The 17,249-nt window shown below is 44.9% G+C and overlaps 1 protein-coding gene across 1 annotated transcript in view; it reads right to left on the bottom strand.

Annotated features, from left to right (window-relative positions):
* Positions 1–1,473: 1,473 nt before the first annotated feature.
* LOC149372032 (cell adhesion molecule Dscam1-like) overlaps positions 1,474–17,249 on the bottom strand; it is a 133,884-nt gene continuing 118,108 nt past the window's right edge. The window contains exons 15-28 of the mRNA XM_089566394.1: positions 15,790–15,938; positions 14,888–15,019; positions 13,851–14,009; positions 11,917–11,987; positions 8,787–9,036; positions 7,922–8,026; positions 7,423–7,614; positions 6,683–6,976; positions 4,289–4,468; positions 3,207–3,353; positions 2,609–2,657; positions 2,359–2,443; positions 2,210–2,289; positions 1,474–1,532 (exon numbers count right to left, since the gene is read on the bottom strand). Of these exons, the coding sequence (XP_089422520.1) occupies positions 2,365–2,443; positions 2,609–2,657; positions 3,207–3,353; positions 4,289–4,468; positions 6,683–6,976; positions 7,423–7,614; positions 7,922–8,026; positions 8,787–9,036; positions 11,917–11,987; positions 13,851–14,009; positions 14,888–15,019; positions 15,790–15,938 (1,807 nt within the window). The 3' untranslated portion in view covers positions 1,474–1,532; positions 2,210–2,289; positions 2,359–2,364. The remainder of the gene's footprint in view (positions 1,533–2,209; positions 2,290–2,358; positions 2,444–2,608; positions 2,658–3,206; positions 3,354–4,288; positions 4,469–6,682; positions 6,977–7,422; positions 7,615–7,921; positions 8,027–8,786; positions 9,037–11,916; positions 11,988–13,850; positions 14,010–14,887; positions 15,020–15,789; positions 15,939–17,249) is intronic.

Raw genomic sequence — 17,249 nt, 5'->3', positions numbered from 1 at the left:
AAAATCGTCTTAGTAGATGTGCGCTGCATTCTTCTGCACAAGTACGCTGTGGTTGTAAGGCCCCAGTGGTGTTCCATGCACTAATAGAAAATTTCCTCAGGACAACAGGAAGTTCCTTATTTGGGCTCATTTTTTTTTTGTTTTACAGCTGCGCGAAACCTCTGTCAATATAAATAAAAGAGACTATATCGGTTCTTAAAACTGCATGAAGCTCTGTGAAAACTCCCTTATCGCCACATTTTACTGCGGAAATTATTTGAAAGCATAAAAGTTTTCCGAGTCGAGCATTACTGCGTGCACCCGGCGCCAATAAAGTACTCATTTTCTTAGCAGTCGTGATGCCATAGTCATTGGTTTGTCAAAAAAAGTACCCACTGACGTGGAGTGCTGGCCACATTAAGTCCTAGTTTACGACAATACAGTATTGCCTTTCGTAGTATTATTGAAAAGTGACCTCCAACCACACGAGGATGTAGAAAATATCGAGCCATATCAAGAAGACATTTTACTTCATACATCGAGATGACGCTTCTTACAACTGGAGCACGGTAACAGCATAAAAAGAGGAAATTGAAAAAACAGCGGCCTTCTTTCCGGTGTCCATGCGTCTGCTTCTGTTGTCTTGAAGTCCAATTGTCCTTCATGTACTATCATATTGCCACAAGGTAAAAAGAAAGAGTACATCCATGGTATGTTCTTAAAATATTTTATTAGAGACCTTTTTATAGTATTTACAAATATACAAAGACCTTGAAGTCCCCTGTACCCTTGAGTCTGTACGCCTCTTGTAATCATAATATTGACGCAATTTACGTATACCAAAAGGCAGTCAGTGGCAGTACGGGAGAGTTTCCAAGGTAAGAGAGCATCTCTCCTGATACGTAAGTGGTGGGCACGTGATGTTCTTCTTGTGGCTGTTTTCATCCCTCAAAAGACTGGCGTCAACGCTTGTACCCAGATATTGACGCATAATGCCATACGTTGTGAGCCTGCTTGCTTGATGAGAAAATAAGATGATTGTAAACGAATATCACAGGCCACCCACACCTCTTGACATGACACATCACAAAAACACGTGTTCATGTCGTAACACTGAAGCATTAACACAATAATTCAACGTGGTCACCTAAAAATATTTGCGAAACCGCAAGTAAATATCCTATAACTGAAATCGTGCGCACTGCCTGTCATGCAACTTTCGTTGAGAAAGCGTAGGTGCAGAAAGCGCAGTATAACGTCTTACGTCCGATTATGCAGCATTACAGCATCAATGTGACTTGTGATTGCTGGCTCGGTTGTAAATCGCAATAATTATTGAAGTAGGTTCAAAAGCTGCGTGTCATGTTCGCTCTTCTTCACAAAGTCGAAACGGTTGACGAGACATGTGCAGACAGGTGTTTAGCCCAGCCGATGCCGTTTGAGAGAAACTTCCGGCAGTTCGTGGCTCAGACTGCTCCGTGGCCTGGCAGAAGAGCTGAATGGAGACGTGCTTCGGTGGGTGTCACGTACGCTTGGTTCCCTATTAATTTCATCTGAAACAATGCAAATAGGAAATTTTTGTACCACTGAAACTCAGAAGAATGAATTTGGATCGCAGTGCTGTTGTGACGCAACAAGAGTTTTTCTTTTGAGTCTTATTTCATCTCCCCTCTCGTTAAAGTTATCGCTACTACGGGTTAAAAACCTGTCGGCTTTTTCAGAAGGATGTCATTGCTAAAGTTGAATTCATGAGTGGCTGGTATCCATGCGGATGTCATGGAGGAGCAATTGGTAATGAGAAAATAAGCAATGTCAGATTGAGTAACAAGCCTATGTGCGGAAGTATTCGTCAGTTTAGCCTCTATCTCAGTAGTTTTAACGCTAGAAATAACTTCTCCTTCCCATCGAAACTGTAAAGAGACACGTTCTTAAGAATAATTTTCTGTGTGGAATAGACAGGATCAAACATTATCGGCCATGATTTTCTAAATGCAGCAATGAAAGCGCAGATATCAGATGAAGGGACAGATAGGCGTATTTGTATGCAATATGAATCCATAAAGAAAGTTACATTTACAATGATAAGGTTTAGATTATTAATACCAAGTTCTTGCTGCTAAAAGGAATAAATTGAAAAAGGGCGGAAACAAACGAATGAAATAAAATGCTGGAAAGTGTGACACAGAAGTCAAAAAGCAGACAAGAAGGACTCTTTGATATGACCACTCACATATTAGGCATACTTGTGACATCTCTTCTTGCGCAAAACCACTTGACTTCCGTCTTTCCGGACAACAATTAAGTGCCAGCCTGTGAGGACGACCACAGTATTTCTTAGTTGTACAATGCATATAACTGAAATAAATTACATGGACTTACCACGCGTCATAACCTGTGCATGTCCTCGTCGTCGAACACTTTTGATTTGCTCGACACGTAAAAAAGTTGAGATCCGTCTCGGCTTCTGGGAAAGAAAAAGAATATATAACGCACTTAAACAACAATGCCTTTCTTTCGCCAATAGTAGATTTGCGTTCAAGTTGAACAATAGCTTTATAAAGTAGATCGCTTTTTTTTTAGCTTTTGTCTTGCAGTGTGCTTAATAGTAAAGGTTGTGAAGATTACTCACAGGCCTGTAGATGTCTGGGATTTCCTAGACTGAATGGGTATCTGTTCGGCTATAATGAAAGAGAAAATGCAGGGAACGATTCAATTATGTCGCTTGCTAAGCTCATTTTTTTACATGCCTTTTTAGTGCTGCCGTCACTGCAAACTAAATTACTGAATCCGCTGCCTGTCGGACCAAGAGCAGCACTGAGTATTTTTTCAAAACGAATGAAAGCCATGTGGCCCATCTATAGCTGGAGGGAACCTTGAACGCAGCGTCGATTAAGCATTCTACATGAAAGTAGCGTAATTTGATGTCAGTAGCGGAGGTAACAGATCGAATGTACTATACCGCCACATTGCCTGTTCTGTAAAAATAGAAAACACCAGAAGTTCCAGTTTCAGTATCAACTCTGAGTGTCGTTTAGCTTTCAGCCAATGAGAGGAAGCTAACAGCTGAAATAACAACGCACGTAATAACGTACCACGCTGAGAACAGATCTCGAAGGTAATCAGAAATTGTGTATGTATTTCGGAGCTTCTGCGGGTTAGACGATGCAGAAAAAAAAAGGAACAAAGGGTAAAAATGTCGGAAGCTGCCTGTCATAGTCAGACCTTACCTGTCCTCTTGTGGGCGTAGGGCACGTCGTATACTCTGTGCGGCACGGCGTACGCCGATGAACCACGAGACGAGCCGCCGCTCCCGCAATATGTGGGCTCCGCGGTGCCCAGCGCCTCGCTCTTGTAGCGTTCTCCGGACACGCTGCCTGCGGTAGCCGAAAAGAGAGGAGAAAATTCGTGTTTGTGTTTAGGGCGGTTGGTTAATAATAGTAGAGACTGAGTCCAAGCATCGGTGTATGTGCTTTAAGCACAACGTGCATAACCACGCGGAAGATATGCCTCTGCAATTAATAGGTGCAGACACAGCATTCAGGGTTAAGCTCCTGCTAGATAGTGATTGAGACTATTTCGCACAAACTTCGCCTGCAGCTTGTATCGCGAGATCACCTTGTGAGGCCGCGCTTTGTTCGTGGTGGTTACGAGAAAAGCAAAATTTTTACGCGATTTATTTGTGCAACCTGCAATTGAACTGCCAGTTGGAGTGCCATGCCTCTTACTTTATTCCTTACGCTTGCCCAGCACGACTATATTTCTCATTTTGTGTCCCTCCCCTTAACCCCCCCGTCAACATTCCTCTCCGGCATTCTTCTTTACTTCGCATTGCTGTCGCATTTCACACTGTGGCCGACCTAGGATACTCACAGTTATCGGCTGGCAACCAGAGATAACGTGTCCGCTTCTATGGTCTAAGCAATGAGTTCCGACGTACCACGCAATATATGTACCGTCGCCTCCTTTTGGGCAACTTCGGACACATATCGCACAAATCGAAGTCGTGATAACCGCTTTGACATCGCTGTGAATCTAGCATTCAGAGCTCATGCTTAACTATGGCTAACTGAACGCCTTCGGCATTCTTGTGGTCGCTGTTTTCACGGAATCAATGTTTATTTAACAACAATGTCTTGAGCCCGCGATTCATCTGAAGTACTGGTTTTGATCAGCAGTGAGTAAGAAATCCATTTTTTTTAACAGAAGCGCAAAAGACTAGGTGGTGAAACGGGTATGTGATTGTAACACCATTCTAACGAACAGCCATTATTAGTACACAGTGCGTCATAAGCGGCTCAGAGGTGCTTACCTTGAGGCGTGCCGTGCACAGTGGTGACGTCATCTGAATGGCGCCGCATAACACACCACAGCACGGCCAGCACCACAACTAGCACTAGCACCGAGCTGCCGATAGGCAGCGTCACGGTCAGGTGCCGGTAGAAGGACGCCATCTTGGCGTCCAGCAGGTGAGGCTTGTGTGAAGGTACGTCTGCAACAAGAACGGTATAGAGAAGTCACTGAGGGAACGACGCTTAATTATTTTTTTTTTGTTTTCTTTACGCACTACAAAAGTTTTCGAGTCAATTCAAGGAGTAAAAAGTGTAACATCTTCAATGAAAAATCTACAATGAAACAAACTCGCGGACACAAAACAAGTTAAAAAGACACTGAAATAGGAAACTTTTGCAGTTACCTCTATGTTGCCAATACGTGGAAATTTTCAGGGTTGCTCAGCATAAGCGTGCATTGATGCGAAAGCTAAGATGGCACTGCCGTTAAATTTTCGTGCATGCTGGTGAACTTGAAAACCCATCGTAGCATTTGCTGGCGCCTCAGATACTTGTGGAGTTTGATTTGCACAAAGAACAGACGTAGGCAAAAGACAAAAGAGAAAGCCAAAAAATGCCCCATTTGGTAATGGATCTATAATTCTGTGACCTTTCGTTGATTTCATTAGAAGATTACATGTATCCGATTTGCTCCAATCTAACGTAATGTGGGGTGTCGTGCGAATAGCTGTAACCAGCAGACTACTCAACTAACAATAAATCACCTTTTAAGGAAAAGAAAAAGAGGCTGAAAAGCTAACACGTTCACACTTAATGTCAGCTTGATTGATTGAAAGTCCTTTGATTTGAGAGGAAGGCACAATGCCACTGTGGGGGAAATGGATAAAGAACCTTAGGCGCGCTCGAGATCTGAATTGGTGTGTTGCCCATTTTGTTATTGCTCGACCCAATCAGAAGTACTTTGTTCGGCACCCCGCTATGATCAGGCCGCTTTGGCGGCCATATGCAGCAAATAGGAGATGTGTATCGGTATCCGTGAGCAGCGCGATGGCGCAATCTGTAAAATCTTGTAAAACGACTGTGAGAGGGAAACAGTAGTGGAAGAAAAGAAAACTAACTTCCTTAATTGTATCTCTCGAATCAATTCCAAACGCCCTACTTTAGTGCGTTCCCTTTAAGCTAGACTTAAAGAGCAAGAGCTGGGAACGCAATGAGGGACGCAAACGCAAAATTCTATAATTTCTCAAGAGAACATTGAAAGGTGCTGCGGAAAAGCGAAATAACACCCATTACACTATTCCACTTCTCGATCCATCGCCAGCGTATGGGAAATGAAAATGAAAATGGGAATGAAAAAGAAATTGCTCGAGGTTGTCTCTATAAATGTTAACCAATGAATAGAATTTCTACACCCTTAACACGGTAAAGAAAACAACCGCGCTAGAAAACAAGGATGAGAATCCGAAACAAGGACGGTGCCCGTCTTGTTTCTTGTGTGGTCTCGTCATTGTTTTCTTGCTCCGTTGTATATCTTTAGTTATGCTCCTGCAACAACTAGGTGAAACCAAAGTCTTGCCTTAACATGCCCTCTTGACCAGGTAGGAAGTCACTGCTGGCCTGGCTGCAAATCGATGGACGTCGACGAGAAAGGCAACGAATGCTGAGATAGCGGGTTCGTTGTCTTCAACAACTCTTCGCATAGTCGGGTAAAGTGGCATTCATTCAAATGTGATGCATGCGCGCGTCACCTGCATTCGCAGAGCGTCTCCTCTGTGCAAGCGTAAAATGAGCTGCGCTGCCACTGACCGAAGCTCCACATGACCACCAGCTATCCCACACCGCACGAAAAACATGCCATTTCTACCTAGCTAATACTGGATGGGCATTTGTCACGACAATGTTAACGCGATATTGAGGAAAGCTTTTTCTTGGTTTAATTCTTAATAAACAAATCGGTGCTATTGCTCTTTCCGGAATTTTAGATCTTTCTTTGACAGCTGAAACAAATTTGTTACCCAGAAAATTGAATATAAATATTTTCCCTCCCCACGATTCAAATTCATGGCGTCAAGACCAGAAAAGACTCCGTGATCACCACTGAAAAGGAATGGCGGCACAGCCGAGCCTCAGGTGTCAGCGTTTAAAGGTCTTGGTGCATTGCAGTTTGCTTGCGGAAACAGCTGGTGGTGGTGACAGCCGTATTTCATTTGTGATCTTTTGCAGCTCAAAACAGATTACATTTTAGTAGTATCTTTCATTATAATGGATACACTATCGATAAAGGCCAATTTCAACTTGTCCTAATTAGTGGTCCTCCCGGATGGCGCTGTCAGCATTTAAAGTAAATGACCATGCCGAATCAGGTTTTGCTCTCCGAAGCAGCTAGCAAGACAGTGTCCCTGTCAGCGACGCACCTCCGTCCAGCGTGAGCGTGGCGAAGTTGAGCTGCGCCGTGGTGCTCCCTGCGTCGTTGTGGGCCACCATGAGCAGCACGTACCAGGAGCCCGGCTCCAGGTCAGAGAGCACCAGTTCGCCGTGGTGGGGCGCCAGGTGGCTGGAGGCCAGCGTCCAGTCGGCCTCGGCACTGCGCCGGTAGTGGACGGTGAAGTGGCCGATGGGGCAGCCGCCGTGCCACCACGCCTCGGGGCGCAGCCAGGCGGCGCTCGAGTTGCTCTCCACCAGCCGGTCGGGCTGCTGCAGCACGGGGCCTGCCACGCAGCGCCACCAAAGCACAGACGCCGTTGAAATTCTCTTGTTCCATACGTAAGTAATGATTAAGCGTCATAGATTGAAACGGCGCTAATGCGCCCAGCGGTGATCTGGCCAAAAGGGAAAAAGAGAAAAACTTCCATATAGTAGCCTGGTAAGCAACCACAACCGTAGCAAACCGAGGCCTGCAACAGCCTGTGAGGTTGACAAGTGCGCAAATTGCCTAGTCCTAGGTAAGCGCAGAACAAGTAGTAGTGTATTTTTTCACGGTACAATTCCGCAAGCAGTGAGAAACGGGCTAACTTTCTTTAAATAACTTCTAGGGCACGCAATTTCGAATTCCAGTACCGGTGCCTTAATTAGTATTACGGGGTGTAGCACGAAAGCGTTGAGGGAAGGCTAGTACCCGGGAGGGCAATGCAGTCAGTCAGAGCTTCACACTCACGGTTCCCCTCGGTGGCGGCGGTGACCACGTTCCCCTCAGGCCCTGACCCTACGTCGCTAGCGGAGCGCATGCGCAGTTGGTGTCTGGTTCCGCAAGCGAGCCCCGACAGAGTGAAGCTGCTCCGGTCGCCGCCCACTGACTGCTCCCGCCAGGGGTGCTCGTCGCCTTCCGCACGCCAGGACACGTAGTAGGCTGTGTTCAGAGAGGACGACTTACAGGGATGCCACAGCAGTGTCATTGATCGGTTAAGTGAAGGCATCTGCCTTTTAGGCTACTCATAACCCTATCTGTGAGAGGTGCTTGCGAGTAGTATAAATGAAACATCTTGGATGGCTAACGTTGATCGCTTTAAAAACAGAAAAAAAAAGATAAAGGTGACAAAAAGACGAACGTGCAGATTAGCGCATTCTACAAGCCGTTAGAGTGCATTTCTTTATCGCTGCAGTGATTGCGACCGCCAAGCTCTCAATTCAGAAAGCGATGCATCATGAGCGCTTACTCCTGATGGGGGGATCATCGAGAGGGATCACCGGTCTCTCCCAAGCCAGAGAGATTGTCCTTGCCGAGGTGCCCATCACCCGGTACGTGGGAGGCGGGGGAGGATCTGCAACATTCAGGACCGCAGTCAATAACGGATCGGCACTGTGGTGCCGCTAAGGGTAGAATGCGAAGGTTTGTTCTGCCGGGGTTTTTCCGTTCACAAGTCTGTGATAGATAAGGTCAGCAGAAATGGCATGGCCTTAACCTACATAGTATACCTGCACGCCACTGAGTGAAAAGCATGCGATGCGAGGAAAGAGGCGCTGTCACTGTGCGCCTCGCGCATTTAGAGTGGTCAAGTAAAAGTCAGAACCTGGAAACTACGCATATTTTGTGGGCAGAACCGGTTGCAGATATCATTGCGGTAACATTAAAATCCTCATGGGGGGAAAATGTTCCGTCCCTCATAAAAAAAGTCGCCATTGGTTGGAGTGACGTCAAGTCACCAGACCGGAAGTGACGTTCATGTCGGTAAAGGCATCAAAAGCTTCTATTGCTATCAAATTGTCAAACATTATGGTTTTAGCTGTGTCTGTGAACGTGTTCTCTTTTTCAGTTCCTACATAAAAACTAAACTCCTTCACAATGCCACAGAGAAGGAGTAAATTGCAGTCAACATAAGCATCAGGACTGCGCGTAGTAAAGTAACCATTCGCATGCACCCTTCTCGAAGCTACAGTGGCTACAGTAGTACGCTATCGTGACAAACAGCCATGCTTGTAACTAGGTTGTCTATATAGGCTAGTAACTACCAGAGACATGACCTTGTGCTTGTTTTCTTTCTCCCTCCCTTCATTCATTCCTCCCCCTTTTCCCTCTCTCACCGGCGGCCAGCGTGCGTACGACGTGCGTTCCGGAAGGGGGTCCGGGCCCCTTGGCGTTGTAGGCTTGCACCAGCACCTCGTAGCGGGTGTCCCTGTCCAGGCCCGTGAGGACGCCCTCGCGCTCGTGCAGTGTCTGGTAGCGCAGGGGCTCGGGCGAACCCTCGCGCCGGTACGCCACGTAGTAGCCGTCCACGCGGCCGAAGCTGACGCTGCGGCCGCCGTCTCCCGGCGGATTTTGGACCGGGAGGTGCTGACCGCGCGAGAGAGAAGGAACCAACTCGTGCGTTCGATTTCAGCTACAATCCTTCCTACGCATTCGTTCAGAGAGAGCGGCTGAAAATCAAGTTGGGCTTCATATGCCGTCACTGACAGTCAGAGCAGTCAACGAAATTTTGGCAGACACAGTTCCTTCCTTAAACAAACGTTCCACGAGATCTCCTTCAAACACATGAAGCTGCTTTCGAGCCTCTTGCATCCGTGACCATTACAATTGACTAAAAAAGTGGATGGTGGTTTAGAATTTCCAAGCACGAAATATCGTGAGAAAACAGTTTTTGGCAGGTGGACAACACCGCCACGCACCTGAAATCGCAATGCAGATTTCTACTGTCCAGGGAGCCAGTTATGCGCGTCTTTAAGCTTTTCACCGTCATTGCCTATCTACCCGAAGTATGCCGTGCTCCAATGCCACGTTTCTGCAGCAACGTTGCCAACACCACAGCGTATTGGTCTAGTTCCGTGTTTCTGCCACAACGTTATCCATCACACAGCCCAAAGCGCAAACATTAGTTTCATAGCAGTATTAGTTGACGAAGAAGATGATGTGTAATGCACAGTGCGAGAGTGTACTGCAGGTTAACATTAGACGTGATCAGCTGTGGTGATAGCTACGGTATTTTTGTAACTATATTTGACACTGCACTCTGTGTGATATCTCACTGCACTGGCATTTGATGGTGAACACTTAGACGTTCGTTCTGATTGGACTACACCGCCGCTGGAAAACGCGCATGATGGACCGACATTGTGAACCTGTTTTTGCTGCAATTGACCACTTCAGCAGAATGCTTGTTCACGTAAAGAAATTGTATGCCCAAACTGAATTTGAACCAGAGTGGCAACCACTGCTAGTGCTGTGCTCTTCATTGCCTTCTTTCTAGTGCTTCGTTGCTTAGGTGTATCGTATTGTGATGCAGTACTGATGTGACCTGTGTCGCATCTTTTCTCGTGCTTGGTTGTTTAGGTGTGTAGCACAATGCATTGTGTCGATTCGCGACTGTTTCGTCGTGGTTTGTACATAGTTCATGTACAGAGGGCAAAACGCATGTCCAGAACACGCTCTGAGCGTGTTTCTGGTGTAACACACGGTAACTAGCGGTAAGACTTGGTTAAAAACGGTCTGGATGTAAACAAGCGCAGTTAAACTCATAGAATTTCATCGTCATTTTTTTGCCTTCTTGGTCGCAGCGGCTTTGGGAGCTCCGCAACACACAGTTTGGTTGTTCTAGGCATGTGATTTGCCCTCTGTACATAGAACATTGATTCACTGTGCTAAATACCGTCTTTATAAAAAAGCGGCGATATCCCAGAGCTCTCACGCAGTGGCCAGCGAAACTGACCTGTTCGCGCCGCGGCGGGTTGGAATCCCAGTCGTGGATGTTTATCTGACTTTTTTTTCTTTATTTCAAATCACACCAACCCACAAATTCCGGGAGCATACAAGAATCTCAAGGTCTTACTCGAATTCACCCATAGTAATAGGCAGTTTACATAAATAAGGCAGCTTGTAATGCTTCGAAAAACAAATGCTGGTCACAGTTTGCGATGAGCCAGGCAAGTAAGAATTTGCATAATGCAGCTTCTGAAGATACGTACTCAACATTTCACTACGAGCTGAAAGTCATTCGTAGATAAAGCATCTTGAACAAGGCAAACAAAAAAAAAGTCTGCTACTATATTTTCGCGTCTTCAAAAACGTGGGAGGAATTTAGCGGCGTACCAAAAGTATTGATTCAATGCTGTGATAACTGTCGACTGATCTCGAAGATGCTGCGTCCAGACTAAACGCAAGAGCTAGAACGGGCTCGGTGTTCCACAGCGTGCGCTTTGTATTCAGACGCACCAAGACCGATGAAAGGACCCGACAGCGAAGCTTCCGCTCGTAGCCTTTTGACGAGCCACCTTAGGCACAAAAGAACGCAGCAGAGATGCGATCCGCGCCTCTATGCGTGGTAGACAAAGCTTGCGTTTGCCGAGTTTTCTCTTTTTCCCGAATGGCCTTGATAGTTTTCTCCATCAGCACGGCGCCATGTGCGATTCTGATAATTTTGCCACCCCCCTCCCCCAAATGCTTCTGAATGTCCTATGATCGCTTTCACGACACAATCGCACACTACAGTAATAGCTAGGGTCTTGCATGCTCTCGGTTAAGACATCGGTGCAGACATCTTTTTAATATCAGACGAGTCGAGAATAAGCGGACGTATAAGAAATTCTTGTTCGATGCAGGATAGCGTTGTTCCGTGCGCTGCAGAATTCCTTCGCATGTGCATAATCAATCAATGAATCAGTCAATGAATCAATCAATGAATCAATCAATCAATCAATCAATCAATCAATCAATCAATCAATCAATCAATCAATCAATCATAATCAATACTTAAACCTCTCAGCTAAAAGCACTTGCCTACGACATTTGCGCAGCGCATCCCACTGCTGCATCATTCTTCCCAACCTTTCGCCAGCAGGTAATACGAAACTAGAAGCTTCAGACTTTGGTAAAAGTGCTCAGGACAAGTTTTGCTCTTAATACGGGAGGTGTGGAGGGACGCCAAGTGGTCTACCAATCATGCACACCGTAAAGCTGGGAAACAGTAGAAAGTTATGAAAAGCTCGTTTATCGTGCCTTTAGACTGTACTTTAAGGCGCAATAAGAGCACCGCCACCAGGTACTCTAGAAACAGCTCACAAAAGGCAGTATAACTTCACCTTCTAAATCTGCCCTCTTATCATGCTACGTTATTCGATGTGTTATGCTCTATGCTCACAATCCGTTCAACTGATTTGAAGTGTTGCACGAAAACTGCGTCGGCTTCCTTCTGCATTTTAATTACCGAAATAATGTACCTACCTCGAACTTTATGGCTATGCTCCTCGAGTCCATCGGAGTGAGACGAATATTTGTCGGCGCACTGCGTGGAGCTGCGATGTAGAAATAAGAAAAATGGTAGGGTTATAACATAGTTGAATGAGTACAATCTAAACACGAATACACCTATATGGGAGTAGAAAATAAGTACGCTGTCCTCTTGCGCACTCACTTTTATCAAAGGGAGTGTGCTAGAGGACAGTTTACTACCTTTTTACTCTTTTCTCTTTACAGTGTAGGACGTGCAAAGCACTCGAGGCAGCACCACCTCAAAGGCAACCGAATGGAAGATCAAGATCATAGTTCAAGGTCAGAGGTCAAGGCCAAAGGTCGAAGATTGAGGCTTCACACATACCGTGGGTTTCTTAGCTTTGCTAATGAAGTAGTGCTTATACACTAAAAGATAAATGACCACTTGTAGCGTAAGAGAGTCGAAGGCTTGTAGCTATCGTCCTGAAGTAAACGGGGAAATTACCTCACCGCCCCAGCGCTTTGAACTGAGACTGCGGGAAAGGGATTGAGAAGTTCAGAAAAGAATGGCTTGTGAATAACATCTGGTTTTCGTGCAACGATATTTTAGACGCTGCTAAACCTACTTTTTTGTCTTGTTTCTAATCGAATCAAATCATATCAAAAAAGGGTTGACTTGTGCGTCGCAATTTGCTGCACAAGTGAAAATACAGAAAGATGTCCCGTAGTTCATGCCTGCATCGGAAGCTCCTCCTAGTGCTAACGCTAATAAAATGAACAACTGCAGTTATAATGCATGAGAAGCTACTCAGTGCTATGAATCATATGCATATAAAATTTTCAGCTATACATACAATTAATGGTCCATGTCAGAAAGCAGTTATATAATATCAATCTTGTTCATAGCGCAGAAATACGAAGCAAACAAATCAGAATAAAAATGAAACATCCTACAAAAGAACATAAGAACACCAGTTTGTATAGCCTAGCCGACAGTAAATCTCATGTAAAACATAGAAGAAACATCATAGTTGCTATCATATGATTCCGAAGACACAATGCGCATCGAATTGGTAGCATCTACCTAATCAGCGTTGTCTCTGTGCACTAATTCTAGGAGGAAATATTGTTCACTGCAGAAGCCATAGTATACAGACACGACCAGAAAATGAAACACGAAAGGAACAAAAAAAGAAAAGAATATTTCATTTTCAACTCAGAATGATGCCAATGCATGCACCTAACAGTACAATTCAGGAAGCCATCTGTACATAAGAACATCAAATGAGACTAAAGCTAACACGATGCATTTACAATTAATGATTGCCTGTTTTAGTGTGGTTTATTTATTCGGCCATTGTTAGGCTCAGTTACGATCTAACCATAATGCACAGTAATCCAACTCCCGCACCAAAATAATAAAATGTTGTTCCTAACAGACACTAGGTTTGCGCCCGAAAGTGCGCAGCATCGACAAATGGTCTTCGCTTTCGAGCAACGATCAGCAAACGAACACCGCCATTGGCCGCCAATTAGCGCAATCCGAGATGTCTTTCCTTATAAGGAATTGTTTTGTCACGAAGTGTGCTCCAGCTAATTGCACCGTAGTCGCCCTGCCCTCATTCGTTGTTAGTCGACGTTGTTTTTTTCTTCTTATTCTTGCAGTCACGCACGTCGATGATTAGGCTCGGTTGGTGCCTGGGTACAAGAGACTATATCCACTTTCAATCGCGCATCTTGTAAAAGCGATAAACAAAACACTCTTTATACATCGTGCAGCGGTTGAGCAAGGATGTACGGTGTTCGTTTGCAAAAATAAGTTAATTTCTAATTCCCTGTTTTTCTTTTACTGGTTCAGTAATTACCTATCCGCGCCGATGCCGTTCGCAAAGATTAAAATTTAAAGCCTGGAAAGGAGCTGCGTGCCTGTCAGTTGTGCCACTCACGTTCGTCGTCGGTATGCACCTCTAGCGGCTGCGTGTAGCCACCGGGTCCGAGTGCGTTCTCGGCACGCAGTGTGAACAGGTACGATGTGGACGGCTCCAGGCCGCGCACCGTCACCTTGGTCTCCGTGCCGGCCACCGACACGCTGTCCTCCCACGTGCCTGGAACCGAGGTATGGAGAGGGTAGCGAAACCAAACCCTAGCGTTCAGTGCACTCTCCACCAGAACCGACAAGCAACTAACAAATGTGCGGTCCATCTGCATAGGCACACAGCCAGTTATCCATGTCATTCGTTTCTGCTATCCCTCACAGATGCCGCTACTTGTCTTGTCATCTTTTCCAGCTTTGCCGCCGCTAGACTAAATGGGCTTCACGATGTAGCACGGCTCTCATTGCCGCCACTAACAACAGGACTGGGGATTCCACTGTCTAGTGTCGCAAACAATGCCCTGTGCTAGGCGAACGGAACAGAGTGTTCTAACACTAATCGCAGTCTAATATAAGTATATCTTTTGGGCAAAGTAACGGTACAGCGTCACTGATTGATAGGTCGCACTAAAGAATCAAACGAAAGGGTGAGTTCAGCTTTAACTTTGTCTCTTCCGGAAAGCAACTGCTTCACATCTACTTGAGAAGCTTGTTCATGGCACAGGTAGTTACCAGCCGCCACAGCACCACTATACAGACGTGAAAAGATGCAGATTGTGTCCGTCGTGAAAAACATCGGAGACATTGGTTTTAACATAAGACCTCCAACACGAAAGTCGCTTTATTTCATTGGGAATGGGCGCAATAAGGTTTGTTGCGGGAAAAGAGACCCAAGTATTTATGAGGAAAAGGTTCTCCAGAAGTTTTAATTCTAGTTAAGTGGTGGCTTTGTTTTCTGTCGGAATAGAGTGTCCACATATACCCATGCCAGAATAAACTGCGGGTGTGAAGTGTGCGACAGTGGAAGAAACAGCCCGGAGTTAATGGAGGACAAATTTCGCAACACACCCTAATCTCTTCATATTCATTTTAATCAAGGTAACAACGAACCTTCTTTGTTTGTCCATCGCAGCAGGTACTGCGTTATGGGCAGGTTTCCGTTGAATGGCTCCGTCCAGGTAAGTCGCACATACCTGTTGCTCACCTCGTTCACTTCAAGACTATCAGGTACGTCGGGAACATCTGCCAGGGGAGAAATCAGTAAAAGCTGCCGAAAAGTTATGTTAGTACCATGAGAAAAATATAATATAGTTTGAGAACCCCCGCGCATACCTACGTTTTTCTTTAAACCTATCAGTTCTTCATCAGCTTCAGCATTAAAACACCGTCGTCTAACAGCAGAGGTGCCAAGGAGACATCACATACGCAGAAAAGTTTCTTAATTTGTGTTTTTTAAATATTTGTGCCCATTTTTAATAGCCATTATCCAGAATGCATTATGCGAGCAAAAATGGCGAGGCAAGAATATTTTCTTGCAGTCTTCTTTCGGTTTTTCGGCGCTCATGAGACGCCAAATATAGATGTTGCAGAATTGTGAGTGAAAAGACCTCGCAGAAAAAATTTATGGAAAAATATAGGACAAAACGCGCATACTTTAAGCCTAGTATAACCTTTAGGCGCATTGACAGAAGCCAACAGCCACAGAAACCAAGGGGCACATGGGATTTTTTTTAAATTTATTTATTTTGTGGTGTTGATCAATTTAGAATATGTCATCGCTTAAAGCTAATTGATTAGAAAAGCAGAAGAAAAAACAACCACATGCCGCTGGTGGGATCCGAACCCACGACCTCCGAAATAGTCTTTGTGCGTTATTCTACGCGCTTATGTTTGTTATAATCGTGCCACAGCTTTTGAATGCCAGTACCGCCTTTAGCTTACACTCAGCTCTGCAGGCAGATCCAACGGTGGCCTGCGATGAAACATGAACGAAGATTCCTTGTGTCGCGTACCTTGCACAACTAGGTGCACATTTGTAGAATCCTCTCCGAAGTCGTTAGATGCGTGGCACGTGAAAAGACCGTTATCCGACTTTTGGACATCCGCGATAGTGAGCGTCGATCTGGCCTTGTTGGGATCAGTGTGCTCTGCTTGAGAATATCTGGAACGGGAGCGAAGAGGGAGCATCAGCATCAGTCACTCCTGCTCGAATCGCAACTACTTGAAGTCATTCTGTACAGAGTTGACGCCAGAACACAACAGCTACCGACGCTGTTTACCTTTATTTTCAGACAGCTCTGTTTTGGTGCCTTTAAGAACGAAGTGGGCCAAGGGGTTTCTCATTGCAACCTCCATAGGGCATGTGGAAATTACGATACCACAGCCAACACTGCTACTGCTGCTGGCTCTTAAACTTCTCCAGAGCAGGTGGACTTACAGCCCTTTTCCTAGAACGTAAACATTCGATAAGAAAAAAGTAGACATCGCAAATTCTCTGAATATTCCAGTGAAAAAAAATCGTAAAAATTATAACTGAACTGACTACCAGCAGTAAGACCAATGCAAGCGTGAGTGCCACGCGAAAGTAGACTGGTTGCTTTTCTTACTAGTAACAAAAGGGCATGCAGGGTTAAAGAAAAAGAAAGCAGTTAAAACAACAGTACGGCGTTTTGCCAGAAACAGAGCCGTTTGTATAAAGGTTTTTCTTAAAGACTGACATTACACCAAACTAAATGTGACGCATGTCCAGTCTCATGACTCAACGAAACAGATACTTTTCCCAATTTATTTGTGGTAATGTATCAGAGTCTAGTTATCACAATCACTTCCGCGAAAGACGCGGGTGATCACTATTACATATTTTTTCTTAAACATACCGGCAAAATCTACATCGTTATTGGTAATTACGGCGCCTCACCCTAGAATAAAAACGGTAATTACACCTGCCCAAAAGTACAGAAGCTAAGTCAACGTCAAATAAAACGCAAAAACATAACCCTTCTAAGCCCGGCTTATCACAAAGTGATACAAAGTGTAAAAATGTTATTTCCATTTTTCTTCACAATCCCATGATCTATTACCACATTTCAAGAAACGAACCTTCCCAACATATTTATATTTTTCTATGTAATGCACATGGCAGCTTCTAGAGATGCAGGAGGCCTGTTGAAGATAATTGTGCAAAAGCTAACAACAGCTTCAGGAAAACCTAAAATTTGTGTTGTCGTAATGCTGCATGGCCGGATAATGAAGCATTTCTGAATTTTTCTCTAGATAAAATATATGCGCCTACATAATCGTGCCAAGTTTTATCGTTCTTAGACTATCAGAGTTTAAAAAATAATTAGCTCACTTTATCCATTGCTGAAATCTTATTAAATTTATTATTTCTCACAGTTTCATGCATGTCTATAACAAAGGGACAGTAGCAATCAATTTTGGAGCATTTGAAGGTTCAGGTGAGCAGAAACAT

This window comes from Amblyomma mixtum, chromosome 1, assembly GCF_055824585.1.
Source record: "Amblyomma mixtum isolate Tamu chromosome 1, ASM5582458v1, whole genome shotgun sequence".
NCBI classification, from domain to species: domain Eukaryota; kingdom Metazoa; phylum Arthropoda; class Arachnida; order Ixodida; family Ixodidae; genus Amblyomma; species Amblyomma mixtum.
The sequence above is the reverse complement of the archived record's forward strand: the minus strand, read 5'-3'. Positions and strand labels throughout refer to the sequence as shown.